The sequence below is a fragment of the Gadus chalcogrammus genome, chromosome 18 (assembly GCF_026213295.1).
Source record: "Gadus chalcogrammus isolate NIFS_2021 chromosome 18, NIFS_Gcha_1.0, whole genome shotgun sequence".
Classification (NCBI taxonomy): domain Eukaryota; kingdom Metazoa; phylum Chordata; class Actinopteri; order Gadiformes; family Gadidae; genus Gadus; species Gadus chalcogrammus.
In genome coordinates this window covers 19,587,514-19,607,050 of record NC_079429.1, presented here as the reverse complement: position 1 = coordinate 19,607,050, position 19,537 = coordinate 19,587,514, and the positions used below count along the sequence as shown (strand labels likewise).

The window sequence follows — 19,537 nt, the reverse complement described above, 5'->3', positions numbered from 1 at the left end:
AGATTTTCTACTGCATTGTGGGTAGTAATAATGTTAATATTACCAATGTTGCTAGTTTAATTCACTCAAACGGCAAGCAGCTTGTACCAATGACAGAAAGGGGAAAACCTTGATTCAAAACCTATTAGGAGATGGAGAAAGGTTTCCTTAGAGGCATGCAGGGTGTAACCATTTAGAAGTGTTATCTGAAATAAGACTATACAAATCTGGTTCACTATAAAAGTGGTATACGTTTTTAAATTTTCCATTGAAAACACACCTTGACATTACCGAAAAACAGGCATTAACAAAATAAAATTCCGTAACAAAGCATCACCTTCTCTGTTACCGCCTTGTTGCGTCATTCTGTTTTGAGCATTGGGTAGCCGCTACAAAGTTTCCTGTATGGGAACGCACGCCCGAGGGGAAATCAGTGAGCGGGCGTAGCCGAAACACTGAGCCTCTTCCCAAGAAGTCCCTCAGTCAGAACGCATCTTATGTGAGTGATGCACCATAAGTATAGGGGCGATCAGACACTTGATGTAGGGAACGCGGAAAGAAATTAGCCGCAACGACGACACAATGTCTGATCAGAGATGATCGGCCACCTGGTTTTCCTTTAGAAATACATGTGTCCAAAGTCTTTAACTTTCACCCGTACCCTTATCCCGATATAGTGAACACTATACGGTACACTGTTTAGAGGTCAAGTAAGGCAGGGTTAAGGGCTTATTGGAAGACTGCCATCTGTCTGATTGTAACGTTGGAGCAAACAAGTCAACACACCAACCCTCTTCTGATTTAAAAGGTTGGGTGTTCTTTAGTATAAAATGGTCACTGCAGGGTTTTATTTATATGATAAAATATATGACCTGGGTTTTAATGATTCACAGATGATTTACCATTTACAGAAGTGTATATTAGTGTTGAATACATAAACTCAAAAAAATATTTTCTGTTGCCTTTTGTATGCATATTGAATTGCAATATGAGAAAGAAGTATGTCAGTGATGATTGTGCTGTTCTTTCCCTTTTGTCCAGTATTGGTCTTAATTGTGCGTTGGGGGCAACAGAGATGCGGCCTTTCATCGAGGCCATTGGGAAAAGCACCACTGCCTTCATAATCACCTACCCAAACGCAGGTAGACAGATTCACCTGTGTCATCATGTTTCTGAGGTCTGAGGGGTCAGAGGTCAGAGGTGTGAGGGTTCAGGGGTCGGAGGGATCAGAGGTCGGAGGGGTCTGAGGGTCTAAGGGTCTGAGGGTGGTGGTAGAGGTGGATTCAGGGATTGGTACAGTTTGTAGTTAATAAACCTTAATATAAACCGTGACATTTTAAATAAGCTGGTAACCTGGTTTATAAGGACTAGGGATAGTGTTTACTTGGAGACTCTCCCTGAGGTAAGCAGTTAATGCACTGAGGTGACTGTGGACTGGCGGGTTGTTGAAATTATGGATCAGTGGTCCAGGGATTGGATAGGTTTGGTCAGTGAGTGTTCACCACCCAAAAAGGAAAGCCATCTCAAAGTCATATCTCTACACTATCTAAAAAATGTATCTAAGAGAAACTACTGTCCCTCAACTTTAGCCTCTACTAACTTAACTAACTTTCTAAACTTGCTAACTTTCTGTCAAAATATTTGACAGAACTCTGTCAATGATTAGAACTTTCAGTCAAAGTCATCCCTTAAGTCTGTCTTTACGTAGATGTGTGCGCCTTTGGGCACGACTAATGTACGGCAGATTTTGTGACACTACCTGGGAGAGACGTCTATCCTTCTGGGCGGAATCTCTTCTCAGGTTTCAAAGAGTGTAGGGTCAAACTTACCGACTTTCTCCAGAAGGGAAAGCTCAGGGAGGACCAAGAGCTGGAAGAGCGCACAAGCTCCAAGGGGTCGTGACAATGGATACTTCTGACATTTGAATTTTCATTGTGATCTTTATTATTTTGGGAGGGCATTTTCTCTTACGTCTTCATCTGATGGGGCCAGATAACTCCATGCAGCCTTTTGTTCATTTATTAGTAGCTGGATTAACTATTTCACAACACCTATTCTCCTTTTTCAGATGTCACCAGATAATAAAGAATCTTCTCAGACATCTCAGATACTAAACTATATCAAATATAAGGCAAATAAAGTGTTTGATTCAACATTTATTGTCACCTTATTCACTCAAAGGACCGGTTTGTTAGGAACCCAGGTTCATTGTTGATACTGAGATGTTTGTTGAGGTATAGATCAGCTGTGGTTTTGGTTCATCTCACCTACCCTCTCTGTATAGACGCAAAGTCTACACCGCGATGGCAGTTGGCCATCACTAGACTTCCCTTATATTCCAAACAAGGGTTATCATCTACCATAGCTATATCTTCGTTTTGTCCAACCCAGGTAAGTCATACCAACTGTCATGGCTGGGTAGCTTTCTCCAATAGAGCCAACAAACTCACAAATCCACAATTTTCCATTCTGTGTTTACTTGACACTTCCCCACCGAGGCAGCCCATTGCAACTGCTGGGTTGAAGAAATACAAAATCCAGTTGTATCCAACGTTCCCAACTAAAGGACTGGGAACAAGAGGGTCAGAAGATCCATCATTCCAACACATGATATTGGCCCCCAGGGGAGGGTGACCAGTAAGGGACTAGGTCAGAAACTACAGCATCAGGATGTTCTCTGGATAATGATCTGTCTTCTTTTGTAGGCCTTCCCAATACCTTCGGGGGCTATGATGAGACCCCTGAAGTCACCGCCTCACATTTAAAGGTGTGTGTGTGTGTGTGTGTGTGTGTGTGTGTGTGTGTGTGTGTGTGTGTGTGTGTGTGTGTGTGTGTGTGTGTGTGTGTGTGTGTGTGTGTGTGTGTGTGTGTGTGTGTGTGTGTGTGTGTTTTAAACTGGAGGGCTTGTCAAATGTTTGACCGTATATCCTCTGTCTCCCCACTCTGCTGTAGGACTTTGCCGTTTCTGGCCTGGTGAACATCGTTGGAGGCTGTTGTGGAACAACCCCAGAACACATCAGGTCACTCCTCTTTCTATTATAATGCCTATGTACCAATATTCTGACCCTAAAAGGTTGATAGCCCGATGTTACCCCTGATTGTCCCTAATGTCTTTTCAGGGATGTGTTCAGAAACATAAGGTCCCTCTAGCCAGTTGGCTGGTTAATCTTTGTGCTCTCCCCTGTTGTCGTCCCAGTCATAAACATCAACATGACATGTAGGGACGTCTCCGACGGGCACCGTGACCCCTCTGACTGTAGTCCTGTGTTAGCGACAGCGATCTTTTCCCAGAAGCAGAAACAACCTTGAATGTGGTTGTTTCTGCAGACACTCTCGCTCTACAGCGATTACACAATACCTGTCTTTTGCCAATTCTAATTGTCTTTGTGATCCTCTTCCCTGTAGGGCCATAGCTAAGGCTGTGGAGCACTGCAAGCCCAGACAGCCACCTCATAACGTACCTGAAGACTACCTGCTGCTCGCAGGTAGAGTGTGTGTGTGTGTGTGTGTGTGTGTGTGTGTGTGTGTGTGTGTTAGACCCCTTCCCTTCTTGCAAAATCTATTGTTATATCTTGAATTAAATTTGATTGTATTTACGTTTATGTCATTATGTACACACAACAACCCATGTTAGCAACCTCTGTTGTTAGTACTACCAGTAAGATATAGCTTGTAGTTAGGTGACCACACCACTCTCTGCAGGGGGAAACGTGTCTGACTCAGTCCTCGGTTTGTTTCAGAACGGAGAGATTGGAGAGATATTAAATGTTTTTCGCTTTCATAATTTGTGGTTATTGGCCAAAATATGATATTCCTACCGAAGCCAATGTCTGTGTATAAGCGTGTCTCGGTTTTTAGAATCCAACCGGTCTCGATAGTTTGACATTGATCTGGGTGCCCTGGTGGTTGATCCATGGGAACAGTTTCACAAATTGTACCTCTTTATACTTGGTGTGCCTCTTGGCCCTTTTCTAGGACTGGAGCCTTTCAAGATCGGCCCCTATACCAACTTCGTCAACATTGGTGAGCGCTGCAATGTGGCCGGCTCACGGAAGTTCTCCAAGCTCATCATGGCAGGAAACTACGAGGTGAGGAAAACGGCACTGTCTTGTTTCCTTTCAAAACTTTGTTTTAGGAGGAAGTACCATCTATGTTGTTCTCGTTGTCTTCTGAATCCCCTCCAGGAAGCGGTGAACATTGCCAAGGCCCAGGTGGAAATGGGAGCACAGATTCTTGACATCAACATGGATGAAGGAATGCTAGATGGTCCCAAAGCCATGGCTCGCTTCTGCAATCTGATCGCCTCTGAACCGGACATAGCACGAGTAAGAGTTCTCATAATATTCTTAATAATAAATATAACCGCAGGCGGTGATTAATGGGGTCCGAGCAAAACTTAAAAGTCAAGAACACACTAATGGAAGATATATAAATATGTCATATAATTATGAAGGAAAGATGTTGATGAAGATGTTCCACTTAATGCAATACTGTGCCTCGGCTTTCAGGTGAGCTGCAAAGCAATGGCCGAATGTCATGTTCAGCTTGTTCATAATGCTATAATCGGGATTCTAAACCTAAGAATCACCTGTACAAGGCATTATCCCATTGAGCCACTGATAAACCTGAACTGCAGCCTCATTCACATGGTCAAAATGTCTATTGAGATAAGCATACAACATCCAGAAAACTCCAAGTCCACATTTCTCAAGTGAATTAAGGGCTTTCTTAAAAGCATATACCTGAAAAATCTTTGAAATTCTGGGGAAATTAAACCTTTGTAGTCAAGAACACTATCGGGAGAAATATAAATATGACAGAGTTAATTATGAAGGAAAAATGGTTAAGGAAGAAGTTCCCCTTAATGGCATATTGTGTCTTGGCAGTCAGATTCTTGGAAACAAATGAGCCGGAATGTTTATTGCCTGATGAATTTCAGGTGCTATTAAATGTTGTGTTTCTTAAATGAGTGGCAATGACAGAATGTCATGTTCAGCTTGTTCATAATGCTCTAATCAGGATTCAAACTCTCAACCTAAGGATCACTAACCCTAACCCTCATTCGAATGGTGAAAATGTCGATTAATAAGCACACAACATCAAGAAAACTCCAAGTACACATTTCACAAGAGAATTAAGGGCTTTCTTAAAATAGTACAGATCTGAAAATTTGCACTGTTAATGGTATCCACCTAATGATAGCCGTATGGTAGATATACAATAACAAAGTGTTCATTTAGGCATAATGGGTTGAGACTGTGGACGTTTGGCTTTTTTATGAAATTGTGGGAAAAGTATAAAAAATTTGAGTAGAAGTCCAGGGTGAAAAGGATGCATCTGATTTTAGAGATTGATATGGTGAAAGAATTTTGAGTCCAGGTCAATCTAATAAGGAGAAATAAAGCCAGTTCTTAATTTTTTTAAATGGTGCCAACTTTGGGTGCAGTACCACAATTTGGGTTTAAGGGTAGTGGGGGGTATTGGTATCCACCTAATAATAGTCGTATTTTTTTTTATACAATAACAAAATCATATAAGTCATATAAGAAAAATGGGCTAACTGCTCCAACTTTATTGGCCAATATTTATCATGATTTTTTACAATAGCGCCACCTTTGGGTGCAGTACCACAAGTTCTTAGTAGATTTTTTTCTTCGACTTAGGCTACGTTTACACGATGACGGCCTGAACAGAAGACGCAAAAGTGGCGTTGCGTCTTCACTTTTTATTCCGTGTTTAGACGAGTGTTTTCGGGAGGAAATCTGCATGCATACGGTGACGCAAAAGTCTGTGGTATTCGATTGGGTATGCATGCCAGGCGGCTAGGTGATGCTGTGATACACCATCACACAAAACCGCCATGTCTGAGCGCATGCGTCGAATCTTCCTTCTTCTTATCCGTGCCGCAAAAAACAAAAAGATCCTTCTCTGTTCAGTAATACTATCTGTACATATCCTGTACATTTCGTGGAAAGACTCCTGTACGCTTGTTAGAGCTGCCAGAGCAGCTTGAAGGTCCGACGCATGGAAATAATCGGACATGTTTGTTTATTTCCTTGTACTGGCACATGTATGTGACGTAAACGCGTACGCGACGTGAGCAGATCTGAGCAGTGTTTTGCGTCTTGGCAGTGTAGACGGAAACACTGCGGCGGAGCGTATTCAACTTTTCCACTCTGGAGGGTGGTTTCAGATTTATGCGTTTTCATGCCCCAAAAACGCTGTCACCGTCTAAACGAAAGGCACTTCCGATAAAATATTTTGTCGTTTTTACCCGCAAGCGTCCTCATGTAAACGGGGCCTTAAGGTGCGGCCACACCAGACGCGTATCTCGCGTAATTTTTACGCGAGATACGCGTGTAAAATGTTGCTTGACCATTTTGTGTCAAAAATTGTCGCATACGCGCCATACGCGCCTACGTCACTCGCCTAGATGAGTCCATGTCCATGCAAGTGAACGGAGCGTTCCCTCTTCGTCATAACTATCAAACCAAACATCCTTCACATTCACCGAGCGAACATTACGAAAGTAAAATGCACATTTCTCGCTAAAAATGTTTCCATAAACGCATTTAATGGCGTAACTATGTTACTATTTCCACCCAGAATAAAGAAAGTTGTCGGCCGTGGCTGCGCTGGAGTCCGAGGTAGGAAACCCAAACGCCGCCGTGTTTGGGTGATAGAGTTTAGATCGGGTTAGATTAAATAATCTCGGATATAAATAACAATAATCGGGTTAAATAACTTCACATGGTGTGTCTGGTGTGTTTCCAGCATTCGTAGTGTTGATCAGTAGATATATAGTCCGCCAAGACGTTGAGGTTGCTTAGTAACCAGAGACTCTGTCCATGCAAGTGAACGGAGCGTTCCCTCTTCGTCATAACTATCAAACCAAACATCCTTCACATTCACCGAGCGAACATTATGAAAGTAAAATGCACATTTCTCGCTAGAAATGTTTCCATAAAAGCATTTAATGGCGTAACTATGTTACTATTTCCACACAGAATAAAGAAAGATGTCGGCCGTATGCTTCTGTCCAAGCTCACTACTCTCTGCCAGTGACGTCGGGTCAAGCTCAACGCTGATTGGGCAACGCGGCTAATCGTCATGCGTATGAGCGTAAAAAGTTCCATTTTTTGAACTCTTGAAATGTACGCGCCTCAGACGCGCGTTACGTGCGTAAAATGTTGCTTATACGCGTGAAACGCGTAATACGCGCGTAAACCAATGGTTCCCTATGGAAAAAATGGCGATTTTATACGCGAAGTACGCGAGATACGCGTCTGGTGTGGCCGCACCTTTAGGGTATAGGCTGTGTCATGCCAAATTTGTACCGGCTGCCAAATTTGTACCGGGCGCGTCATCCATACGTAATCCATTCCAAACCTGCATGGCAGCAGATGATCGCGTCGTCCGTTGCCGGGCAGGTTTCAAAAAACATTCGCGCTCATGTTGCCAAAGACGAAATAACATAATACAGTTAACGGATCGCTAGATAATGTAATGTTTTGTTGGGTTCCTTAATAAACACACGATGTATCTTGGAACAGACATCAACATGCAGCGTGCCAATCCAACTGCGCATGCTCCGTGTGACGTGGGTCTAATAACTGATGTTGATATCATTACAGATAACACTTGTTTTTACTTTATATTTGTATTGTATTTAATTGTTTAATCAAATTTAGCAAGTAAACTGAGTGTTTAAAGCAGGTCAAGGACGAAATAGCACAATACAGATAACGGATCGCTAGATAGAAGGTTTGCGAATGTTCACGTCATTCGACGCTTCGTCCGTTGCCTGGCAACGGACGAAGCGATCATCTGTTGCCAGGCAGAATTGGAGTGGATTACGTATGGATGACGCGCCCGGTACAAATTTGGCAGCCGGTACAAATTTGGCATGACGGCTGCAGTATGACTTTTACAGAATTTGAGGAAAAGAAAAAAAACGAATAATATTTTTTGGGTTTATTAGGTGAGTGCTGCAGGCACTCTAACAATTCTTCACCAGGAGATTCCATACCAAGTTTAAATTAGCAATCTTTGCTTGGAATCAGATCGAATCTTATTTGCAGTATTATGATTTTACAAGCTCGGTGTCTGGTGATATCATATATGCGCTAAAAGACCTCTTATGGACAAAAGTTTCGCCAAAGAGAATGGAATGGAAATCTTCAAGATTGCCACTTCAAACTATGAACTGTATACTTCAAACATCCAATAGCGAATGCTCAACTATGCTTTCCTTTTTTGCTAAAAGTAACGCAAAAGTACCAAATAGTGTGGGACAAGTAAAGGCTTTTTAGCAATGTATGGTTAACAACGATCGCTCACACAGAAGACTGTTAGACCTGTTGTCAGACCTAGTTTAATTTAGGTTTTTTTTTACTTCGAACATGTTCGAGAAATACAACTAAATAAACGGACAAACCAGCAAAACCAATGAGAATAGTCAAAACAAAAGTAATAATGTGAACCGAACATGTCCGAAAAGGAGTAGGATGAAGCATATGCTTATTTAATCCTACCCCTTCTCCACTACTCAATTAACTAACTAACTTATCTTTCTCCCTAAACATATTTATTTGCATAATACAAATTTACAAAAAATAGAAAATAAATAGATTAAATAAACAAATATATAAACCATTTATCATTCATGAAAACACGTGATTATTAAATCCCTTCTTCCTCCCTGTACCTCGTGAAAACCATGTGTTTGTACCGCTTTTTAAACTGGATCATGCTTGGACATTGCTTGAGCTCCACACCTAGTCTGTTCCACAGCCTCACTCCACAAACTGAAACACAAAAACTCTTTAATGTTGTAGTAGTAGTAGTTCCTGTACTAGACCTGGTTTCTGTGCTAGACTTAGTTTCTGTACTAGACTTAGTTTCTGTACTAGACCTAGTTTATGTACTAGACCTGGCTTCTGTGCTAGACCTGGTTTCTGTACTAGACTTATTTATGTAGGTTTTTATCCTGGAGACATGAGATCACGCATGACATGTTGTTGTATACACCAGTTTGAAAATGTGTTTTGCTGTGTTTTGCCAAGATTCTTTATAAACTTGGTCCAGAGATCTCTGGGCAGGAAGTTACAGGAAGCCAATATTATTAAAAAATAGTATTTTTACATGAGTTTTAAAAGAACTAATGCAAGCACTGGAAAATGAGCCTATGGGATTTCCAGTATCTTTGGCATTTAACAAACTTAATTTCAGGCATTGTATTCCTTACCAGCGAACCTAGTAAAATAAACAAGTTTCTCTTTATCCACCTCTGGTGTTTGTGTGTAGGTTCCACTCTGCATCGACTCGTCCAACTTCTCCGTGATCGAGGCGGGGCTGAAGTGCTGCCAGGGGAAGTGCATCGTGAACAGCATCAGTCTGAAGGAGGGCGAGGAGGAGTTCCTGAGCAGGGCGGCCACAGTGAAGCGCTACGGGGCGGCCGTCGTGGTCATGGCATTCGACGAAGAGGGCCAGGTGAGCTGGGGGAGGCAGGGGAATTTAAAGGGGTCTTCCTGAACCACTGGGAAATGCTGATGATCCCTGTGTGGTTGTATTTTCTGTAGCGAGGAACGCATTGAATCCGATAGCATGCAGTCACCGAAGAGCAACAATGCAACAAGCAACATAATAGCTTGTGCAATATTACAGGACATTTTGCAACTCGAACGGACAAGTTCTTACAGATGCTGTAGTTAAGGTTTAAAGCTGCTCTCTAACAAGCTGCTATATCTAATTTGTATTCATTCTCATTAGGAGTTGTTAACAATCACAATATAAGTTACCGCTTCAGGGCTCCAGAATAACTTTTTTCACTAGGAGCACTGTGGCCCCTAACTGAAAATGTTAGGGGCGCACACGGTAAATCAACATGCCAATTTGATTTTCTCATCTTTTGCACTGTATTACTGATAAATATTTTGATAATAGATGCAGAAATTACAATGTGCCGTTTCAAATTCAGTGTCACATTTTATTGTGATTCTCACCCATACCAACGTGTGCGCGCATGCGTTCGACGAGCATGGAAGCGACAGTTTCACGGGAGTGCGCCCGCTTGTCGTGCCCCTTGACAGGACGCTGCGCCTCCTCTCTGCCCGCTCACCTCTCCATTGAGAAAGCTGCAGGTGCGACCAACGGCTCCGGTGTGAAAAGCCCTTTATGGCACATGAAGTCCTGACCGGGTTCGGGTACCCGCGAGTTCCCGACGGGTGACCCGCACAATTTGGATATAACGTTGCAAAATAATGTACTGTGTTGGACACGGTTGCGGGTCGGACGCCTGAACAGCGTGGGTCGGACACAGGATTTGCGTTTGCTACCGAGACTTATCCGGTGCTGAATATGTTATTCAGGAGCGGAGGAATCAACTAAAACAGTGGATGATGTGCTTTTTTTGCCCGCAACCTAAAGCACCAGGCCAAACGCCGGCGTTCCATCGGTCTAATTTTTCTTTGGGTGTGGGTCGGGCGTCCATATCAATTCATAGACGGTCGGATGCGGAATGTAATTCGCGCTACTGTCGGAACACGGATCAGATGCGGTTTTATGTATTGCAGCTAGGGGCGGGTGCGGGTTTGCAAAATAAGACCCGTGCAGGACTCTGGCACTGGCACACTGGCCGCAGGTCGGAAGAACGAGTCAATAGTTAGCGAATTGTTCAAACACAGGTAGCAGGTTGTGAAATCTTTCTCCTTCTCACAGAGACGTTTACGCTCGCTCGATATTTAATCTCTAGGACCCTCCCCCTCCACACATAACCCTAGCCACTATAAATGGCCATTCCCTATCCTTCTTACACTCATTGGAGATCCAGGAAACGAAGCATGAGAGGGAGAGACCCTGAACCAACCTGCAGTGGGCCGTAGGATTCATCGGATTCCCTGAACTATCCACTACGAACTTACCGGACCTCCTTCCCTGAACAACCAAGACAACCTGCAGCTCTGAGTCGGCACCAGCTGTCAACACCATGTGCTTCCTCCGCCAAGATCACGTGGCCTCTTTGAAAAACATTCAACTTTGGCATGCCTGTCAAACTCTCGCGCAGCCTAAAACGGAACTCAAACTTTCTGAGCAACTTGTCCTTGAGTGGCTTCGGTGGAACACATACTGTGTGCACGAAAACCATGTCACAGGACTAAACGACTCCTGTACTTGCTCACGTAGAGCAGAAAGCATAACATACACCCCCTCATCCCAATGCTTCTCAGACTCCAAACTGTTTGCACTCACCGTGGACTTAAATGTGTGGTGGAAGAACTCCAGAGCTCCTCGTGATGCTGGGGGATATGCACGAGAAAATCATAACCTCAAGCTGCTTCAGCACCTCAGAAAAAGCTCTAGCCTCAAGATTTTGAGAAAAAGAATCTTGAGCAAAGCTCATACAACCATCATTGCTGTTATCTTACCTAGTGGAATGGCGTCTCAAAACTGTTTGGCAGAACAAGTGATTGTTTGAAGGAACTTATTACCTTCCTTGGTACATGGAAGCGGACCCACACTATCTGTGATTGCTCACTCGGAGATGTCCCCCACTGCTGGAACAGGGTGCAACAGCATAGGAGCGATGGCCTGGTTAGGTTTTACGGGTCCTACAGGGCTGTACAAAATCCTTCTTTACCCAGGAGAAGGTAAAGAGAGACAAAGGGAACGCACAGCAGGAATGTGGAACAATGAACACCAAAGACAATTTTCTGAATGGCACCCACTCCACTGAACCACAGACAGGTTTATGAATGGGACCCAGTCCACTGAACCACAGACAGGTTTCTGAATGGGACCCAGTCCACTGAACCACAGATAGGTTTCTGAATGGGACCCAGTCCACTGAACCACAGACAGGTTTCTGAATGGGACCCAGTCCACTTAACCACAGACAGGTTTCTGAATGGGGCCAAGTCCACTGAACCACAGACAGGTTTATGAATGGGGCCAAGTCCACTGAACCACAGACGGGTTTATGAATGGGGCCCAGTCCTCTGAACCACGCCACAGCAGATTAGCCCGTGCAGCGAAGTGGCAGAGAGTTTAGCTGGACAGCTGAACATCGGAGATGGCAAGGCTTTGTTGAGCGGTTAATTGCGCTCATCCCAAAAGCCAGGGATAGACCTGGCTTTTAGTCATTAAAAGGGCAATTTGAGTCGCCATTATGATATATGCAAGTAGGTAATCTTCAGTAGACACCCCAGGCTCCTACCAGACATGTGTTGGCTTTCATATCCTATCTTTCTGTAATTGCTGTAGAAGGATGCTTCCAATGGATGTGAAGTGACCTGCCAAATCTTGCCAAATGCTATCCCCTCCCATTATTATAATCATCATTAATTTAAAGATTTAACGATTATAAAAATCAGTAAAAAGTTTGTTAAAAATAATTGGAATGTTTAAAATAGGCTTTGATCATCGTTGATCTTGTTAAAAAGTGACATACAGGTTTAATAATGAACTGAACCACGAAAGCCAAGTTCATGAATCATAAAGTTTTTAGTAACTCAGTTAACTGAAGCAAGCCTCCTAACGTTTCTTAGAATTACAAGAGGGCCAATTCCGTCTTTTATTTATGCAGTCAAATCATAGTCAGTGATATTAGAACTAACAACTAACATTAGTAACGTGACATTAATATCTAAATGATTAATGACACAAAACTCATTCACCTCTAGAAATATCAGTTCATCACTACATCTTCAGACTAAATCAGGCAGTGCAATGCCGTGGATACATTGATAACACCGCTGTAGTCGCTATGTGACCGCAGTAGTTAAGTTTATGGCAGAAATGCAGTTTATTGCCTCCTGGCTGCGTGCACACAGCTAACCATGTTAGTAAATGGGATCCCTTTTATAGGTGAGAAAGCAACCTAAAGCTGTTGTTGTAGTAGAGCAGCCTTTGTCAGCTGTTGCTGACAGCAGATGCACCCTAAGAATGGGTTATAAGTTGACCCCGCCTGCCTCCATATGAGATGTTAGACTGCTCCCCTTTCGTTACTGACTCATCAGGCCATCTACCCTGATTGGATTGAGGTATACACCTGTGCCGTGTTCCAATACCCGTACTTCCATGAGTACACTTAAAGGAAGTACACTATCTGCACTATCCGTACTCACTTGAGTACGCTAATTCTTCAGATGTGAGTGCTGTTCCAAATCGAGTACTCTGTGGTGCACATACCGGAAATGACGATCACGACTGCCGCCGCGGCTCCTCCCCCGCAATAAACATCCCGCTTTGAACGGTGAACTCTTTACGCCTAGCAGCTATAAAAAGCTATAAAAAATACAAAATGACTATTAATGCAGGCTTTGTGGAAAATACGCCGACTTTGGCTCAGCCTGGCTCCGCCTCTTCCGCTACGTAGCTAAGATGGCTGCCGTTGAGTACGGAGAGTGTCCTTCGATCCACACTTCACGATTAGCCCATTTTGAGTACGGCATCCGGGTCCTTGAAGTATACTTCTTTTCGCCGGATCTGAATTGGAACTTACTGCGTACTGAAAATGGACAGTACGGGTATTGGAACACGGCCCAGGCCTGTGCATCACGTATGATAGGCAGGAACGGGAGGGATCTGAGAGGGACTGGTTCTTTTTGGTTTGGTTTCAAAATCTCTAGACTCTACTGAAGACGATACAGAGTTGTTGTAAATTCCCTGTTAGTTCGTTATATCGTATCGCATATAGATATATAATGTATATTGTTATTTCTATTCAGGCACTTGGGACAGCCCAGGTAGCACCGTAGGGTCCCAGAGTTTTACGAGGTGCACTGGTCTACGTCAGAGTTCGTTGCGCCTCGATTGCATAACCCGCAACGACAGAACAACTAAAACTGTTCCCTGTGTATGCGCTTACTCTCTGACCGGAGTAGCCGTCCTGGATAAAGTGGTACCAGCACACACGCGTACATTTTCCAATAGGAGGAGATGGTGCATTAGGATGTGGTAATGGGACGATTCTAAATGTCCCTCTCCCTTCCAGGCCACAGACACGGAGCGTAAGATCCAGATCTGCACTCGAGCATACAACCTTCTGGTCCACAAGGTTGGGTTCGACCCCAGTGACATCATCTTCGACCCCAACATCCTCACCATCGGCACAGGAATGGAAGAACACAACACCTTTGCCATCGACTTCATAAGGGCCACCAGAGCCATTAAGGTCCGCACAGGCTAACAGGAAGCTGAATGGTGTCTAATATATAAAATTAGATATTTACCATCTCATTGTTTTTGGTGTGTGTGTGTGTGTGTGTGTGTGTGTAGGAGACCTTGCCAGGAGCAAGGGTGAGCGGGGGTCTGTCTAATCTTTCCTTCTCGTTCCGGGGTATGGAGGCTATCAGGGAGGCCATGCATGGAGTCTTCTTGTACCACGCCATCAAGGTGTGTGATTGGTTTGATAGAGTTCCCTAGCAGAAAGATACCCGGAGTCCAAACCTCTGTTATGTTTTTATATGCTTTTCTACTGAAAAGGTCAGGGCAACATGTGATTTTTATTTTGAGTTTAAAGACCGAATTATTATGTTAAAGTCAGTATTCTGACTTTATATTTCTATATTTTTTCAGAACTCAGAAGAAAAATGCAAGTGGCCCTAATCCTCTTCTGTACTTTTCCAAGTTTTTATTAATATAATTGATACAACAGCATTATGATTGGTGGAGCGCTGAATTAATTAAGTAACAATGCCCATTATATGCAAATATCAATTGCGAAAGTAACACCCAAGAATGTTCACATTGAAAGTACTGCATATTTAGAGCGTATTCCTAAGGTTATACACGAGGCCACCGTCCAGCCCTGGGTCTCCAGTCCATGACATGCTATCCTCCCCGTCAGGACGGGATGGACATGGGCATCGTCAACGCCGGGAACCTGCCTGTGTACGACGACATCGACAAGGAGCTGCTGTCGCTCTGCGAGAGCCTCATCTGGAACAAAGACGCAGACGCCACCGACAAACTACTGGCATACGCACAGGTACACACACACACACACACACACACACACACACACACACACACACACACACACACACACACACACACACACACACACACACACACACACACACACACACACACACACACACACACACACACACACAGGCACTAATAAAGCACATCTCTGTATGTTGCTACTCTTACAAGTTGTTTTTCTGCTTTGACATTCGGCTGTAGAACTATACAGCGGGAGAGAAGAAAGTCATTGCGACTGATGAGTGGAGAGACAGGACGGTGGAGGAGAGGCTGGGGTACGCGCTGGTTAAGGTATGAAGGCCACAACTCAATCCTATCAACCTCATTCATCTGCTTATGTAGTTATTATCTGTTTCTCCTGGCCCCACGTTCAACAAGTTGGGCTTCAGGAGGCGAGGGAATTAGGCAGATCTGTGCGTCTGCGTTTCCATTTCCCCGTCTCAATCACATGGACACCAGGGGGCAGTATTGTGTTTCCAAACACGAGTAATCCAGAAAGGCTGAGTCTGCTCCAATATATCCATGTGATAAAGATCTTTCAAATTCCTTGAGAAGTTCTGCTGAACATCTGTGGACCCCCTTGCGTAGTTCATTAACTGACAGAGTAGTGGCGGGGGGCTTTGCATACTCACGCAACGTAGGAGTGCTATTTGGGCTTTAGATTACCTTGACTTTGTGTCCTGACCCGCGGATACATGTAGCAGGATGTATCGTCAGGACACGAAGCAGGATGGTGAAACACACCTGAATGGTTTTCCCCCATCCTTCAGCACGTCTCTCTGTTGTGTGTTCCTCTGTATCTTCACCACGTCTCTCTGTTGTGTGTTCCTGTATCTCTTCAGCACGTCTCTCTGTTGTGTGTTCCTCGGTCTCTTCACCACGTCTCTCTGTTGTGTGTTCCTCTCTCTCTTCACCACGTCTCTCTGTTGTGTGTTCCTGTGTCTCTTCACCACGTCTCTCTGTTGTGTGTTCCTCTGTCTCTTCACCACGTCTCTCTGTTGTGTGTTCCTCTGTATCTTCACCACGTCTCTCTGTTGTGTGTTCCCCTGTCTCTTCACCACGTCTCTCTGTTGTGTGTTCCTCTGTATCTTCCCCATGCCTCTGTTGTGTGTTCCTCTGTATCTTCCCCATGCCTCTGTTGTGTGTTCCTCTGTATCTTCCCCATGCCTCTGTTGTGTGTTCCTCTGTATCTTCCCCATGCCTCTGTTGTGTGTTCCTAAGTATCTTCACCACGTCTCTGTTGTGTGTTCCTCTGTCTCTTCACCACGTCTCTGTTGTGTGTTCCTCTGTCTCTTCACCACGTCTCTCTGTTGTGTGTTCCTCTGTATCTTCACCATGCCTCTGTTGTGTGTTCCTCTGTGCATGTAGGGCATAGAGAAGTATGTGGTGGAGGACACAGAGAAGTGCTTGGCCCAGGTGCTCCGGTACACACGTCCGCTTCACGTCATTGAGGGGCCGTTGATGGATGGCATGAAGGTCGTGGGGGACCTGTTCGGCAGTGGGAAGATGTTCCTCCCACAGGTAAGATATTGTCAAGTTAACAAATTTCAATAATTACATTTAAAAAGTCATACTCATATATTGCAAAGATTCCTTCCACCAAAAGGGAAATATTTCAAGTCTTTATTTGTATTAATCTTGATGAAAACCCAATATTCTGTATCTCAGAAAATGTTTATATTGTGAAAAGTGCAATATTGAGGACTCAAGGTGTCACACTCAAACCAGCTAATTACCTCAAAATACCGGCGAAGGTTTCCTGAGTCTTCTTTAATAGTCTCTCAGTCTAGTTCAGGAGGATTCACAGTCATGGGGAAGACTGCAGACTTGACAGGTTTGTGTGTGTATGTGTTTTACCTGTAGTGGTAAGTTTGTATTTGCTTCTGTAAAGTGAGGATTATTACCCTTCAGAGCATTTCCATATTACAGGCAGGCAATATATTCTGTATTTTGTCTTTATCACGAGTGAAAAGTGACATTTTTTTTCCTGTTTGGTGCAGTAATACTCTATGATTTAAACAAGCATTTTCAGGAGTAGTGCCTTAAAAGGAATGATTGTAAGCAAAACCCCGAATGAAGTGTGTGTAGAAGTACCCGAATATTCAAACGTTCTCTGCACGTTAACTTCCCTATCTAGTTTCTTGCTACCAGAGCCTTTTCAGAACTTAAAATCTATATTCCATAGATACAGCTACAGGTTTTATGAGGTGAGTTGCAGAGGAATCTTCTAGATAAGCCCAGGTTGTTCACATTGTTCTGATGATGCTTGGGTCATAGCAGTGATCTTCATTCAAACCATACCAAAGACCCTGGAGGGGTTGGAGGTCCAGGCGACAGCAGTTTAAGTGTTGATTCACAAATGAGCTGTCCTACTAAAATAACTATTAGCAATATATATTGCAAAATAATATATCAATTATTATCTTTGATCAAACCACTAAGTCATGTTAAAGCTATCCGTTTAAATGTTATTTGACTCAATTTCAGAGTTCCTTGTTTTTACAAAGCGTGATTTTTAGGCTGTGTGGGCTCGATGGTTGCTAGTGACATAAAGCAATGTCTCGATGGTTTAAAGGTTTTTGCACATTCCTCAGATAGATAGCTGATACATCTTTCTGATTGGTTGTAGAACTGCAGTACATCGTTTCATATTTGGTTGATTGTTTATCACGGATTTTACGGTTGGCATCTTATCAGCATCTTTTTATTATTATTATTTTTATTATTTTCCTCCATGTTGTTTTTCATTTCTGTAGGTGATTAAGTCAGCTCGTGTGATGAAGAAGGCTGTGAGCTACCTCATCCCCTTGATGGAGAAGGAACGCCAAGAGAAGATGGCGTCTTCAGGGACAATGGAGGAGACGGTGAGTTCCAGGGGCTCACGTGTATCTCTGTAATCCTGTGGCCCGCGTCCCAGGTCTTTGTCCATGCCACTTGGAAGCATGCTAGTCACTTTACACGACCCACTGCATGCAATTAGAGGACTGTGGGATATGTTACTTGTCCAAGTGTAAAAAAAACTGTTGGCAGCTGCAGATGTTGAAATGGCTGTAATAAAATACTTTGAGTACTGGACCAATATAATGGTATAATAATGTCCCCGGATCTTAATTTAGACCCGGGTTCTTAATAATAATAATAATCATTGATTTGATATAGTGCTTTTCAAGTCCCCAAAGCGCTTTACAGTGAAGGGGGGGACCTCATTAACCCCCACCAGTGTGTAGCACCCAATGGGGTGATGCACGGCAGCCAATCTGCGCCAGAACGTTCACCAGACACCGGCTTGAGGTTGAGAGTGAGGGAATTAATGAATCAGCCAATTATACAGGGTGATGATTAGGGTTCTTGTGGTGGAAACGCACTTTGGTATCAGTCATTTAGTAGTTAGTAACACTTTCCCCTAGATCCTGGGGGAGTTCCTTTGGTGGAAACACTGCTAATGAGGGGTCAGCCTTAATAAGCTCTACTAAATTATACTCAGGATTATGGTTATCATAGTTTTGTCGTCTCATTCCATTAATTTCGTTGGACGTCCGTCCCGATATCTTCAGGATCCATACCAGGGCACTATCGTCATCGCAACCGTGAAGGGTGATGTCCACGACATCGGCAAGAACATTGTAGGGGTGGTGCTGGGATGCAACAACTTCAGGTACTGTGTGTGTGTGTGTGTGTGTGTGTGTAAGTAATGTATTTAGTTAGTGAAAACAGATCACTCAGATAATTATTAGAATTTTTACCTTTGAATTCATAACACTTCAATATTTTAATACAACTTTTAAACAAAGGTATCGTTATTTACTATTTCAATTTTCTTTTAATCTTTCGCAGATATTCAAAATACGATATTCCATACTCTTCCATATTCCAATTAAAGTGGTCAAAATTTGGATCAGATAATGGGAGTGTCAAAGTGAATCAAACCGCCGGCTGGTCCATCTGAACGTGGCCCATCCATCATGAGATTAAGGCGGTTTCCCGCCAACTACTTGTTTGTTATAATGGTAATCATAATGTAAAGAGGGACCCTCCTATGTTGTGTTTTATATTAAATTAGTTTGGTTTGGCTTTGATTTTTTTTTTGGACAAATATTCAGTGTTTGTAGCTTTATTGGTAAATGATCCCGTACACCAAACCTTATCCATGAAATGGTGTTGGCTGTGGTAATAACTTAAAATTAGACATTTGATACAATTGGGGATAATAACTTTTAATTGCTAGGGCTAAGACAAAAGTATCTGGTGCTATTTATTGGCAGTAGCATAGTAGCTAGTAGCCTAGCACTGAGATGTAGCCGACTCTGACGTAAAAGCTTTCAGAGATGTGCAGGCCGATACCAAATGCAAATACTACAATTGAAACACAATACATGTTCTGACCAATGCTATCTTTGTGTGGATCCAACAACTAGTGGTGAGGTTGGAAAACCATTTGATCACATGACCGCCATTGTTAAGCCCATTCAGGGTAGTTAGGCCTAAAAAAAAAAAAAAGTTTGGTTCCTGTTGGTTGTCAGTTGAGGTCATGGGTAGGTAGGGTTTTTATTTTTTTATTTTATTTTTTCCA

At 43.3% G+C, this 19,537-nt stretch overlaps 1 protein-coding gene across 3 annotated transcripts in view; it reads left to right on the top strand.

Moving 5' to 3' along the window:
* The window catches only part of mtr (5-methyltetrahydrofolate-homocysteine methyltransferase), a 46,020-nt gene that overhangs the window by 8,766 nt on the left and 17,717 nt on the right, over positions 1–19,537 (top strand). For all 3 annotated transcript variants that reach the window (XR_008893123.1, XM_056576607.1, XM_056576606.1), the window contains 14 exons: positions 1,021–1,121; positions 2,685–2,746; positions 2,932–2,999; positions 3,385–3,464; positions 3,955–4,067; positions 4,164–4,304; positions 9,286–9,471; positions 13,973–14,152; positions 14,257–14,373; positions 14,828–14,968; positions 15,169–15,258; positions 16,336–16,488; positions 17,724–17,831; positions 18,522–18,622. Coding sequence is in view for 2 of the 3 variants with exons in the window: in XM_056576606.1 (XP_056432581.1) it covers positions 1,021–1,121; positions 2,685–2,746; positions 2,932–2,999; positions 3,385–3,464; positions 3,955–4,067; positions 4,164–4,304; positions 9,286–9,471; positions 13,973–14,152; positions 14,257–14,373; positions 14,828–14,968; positions 15,169–15,258; positions 16,336–16,488; positions 17,724–17,831; positions 18,522–18,622 (1,641 nt within the window). In the remaining variant the exon portion in view is untranslated. The remainder of the gene's footprint in view (positions 1–1,020; positions 1,122–2,684; positions 2,747–2,931; positions 3,000–3,384; positions 3,465–3,954; positions 4,068–4,163; positions 4,305–9,285; positions 9,472–13,972; positions 14,153–14,256; positions 14,374–14,827; positions 14,969–15,168; positions 15,259–16,335; positions 16,489–17,723; positions 17,832–18,521; positions 18,623–19,537) is intronic.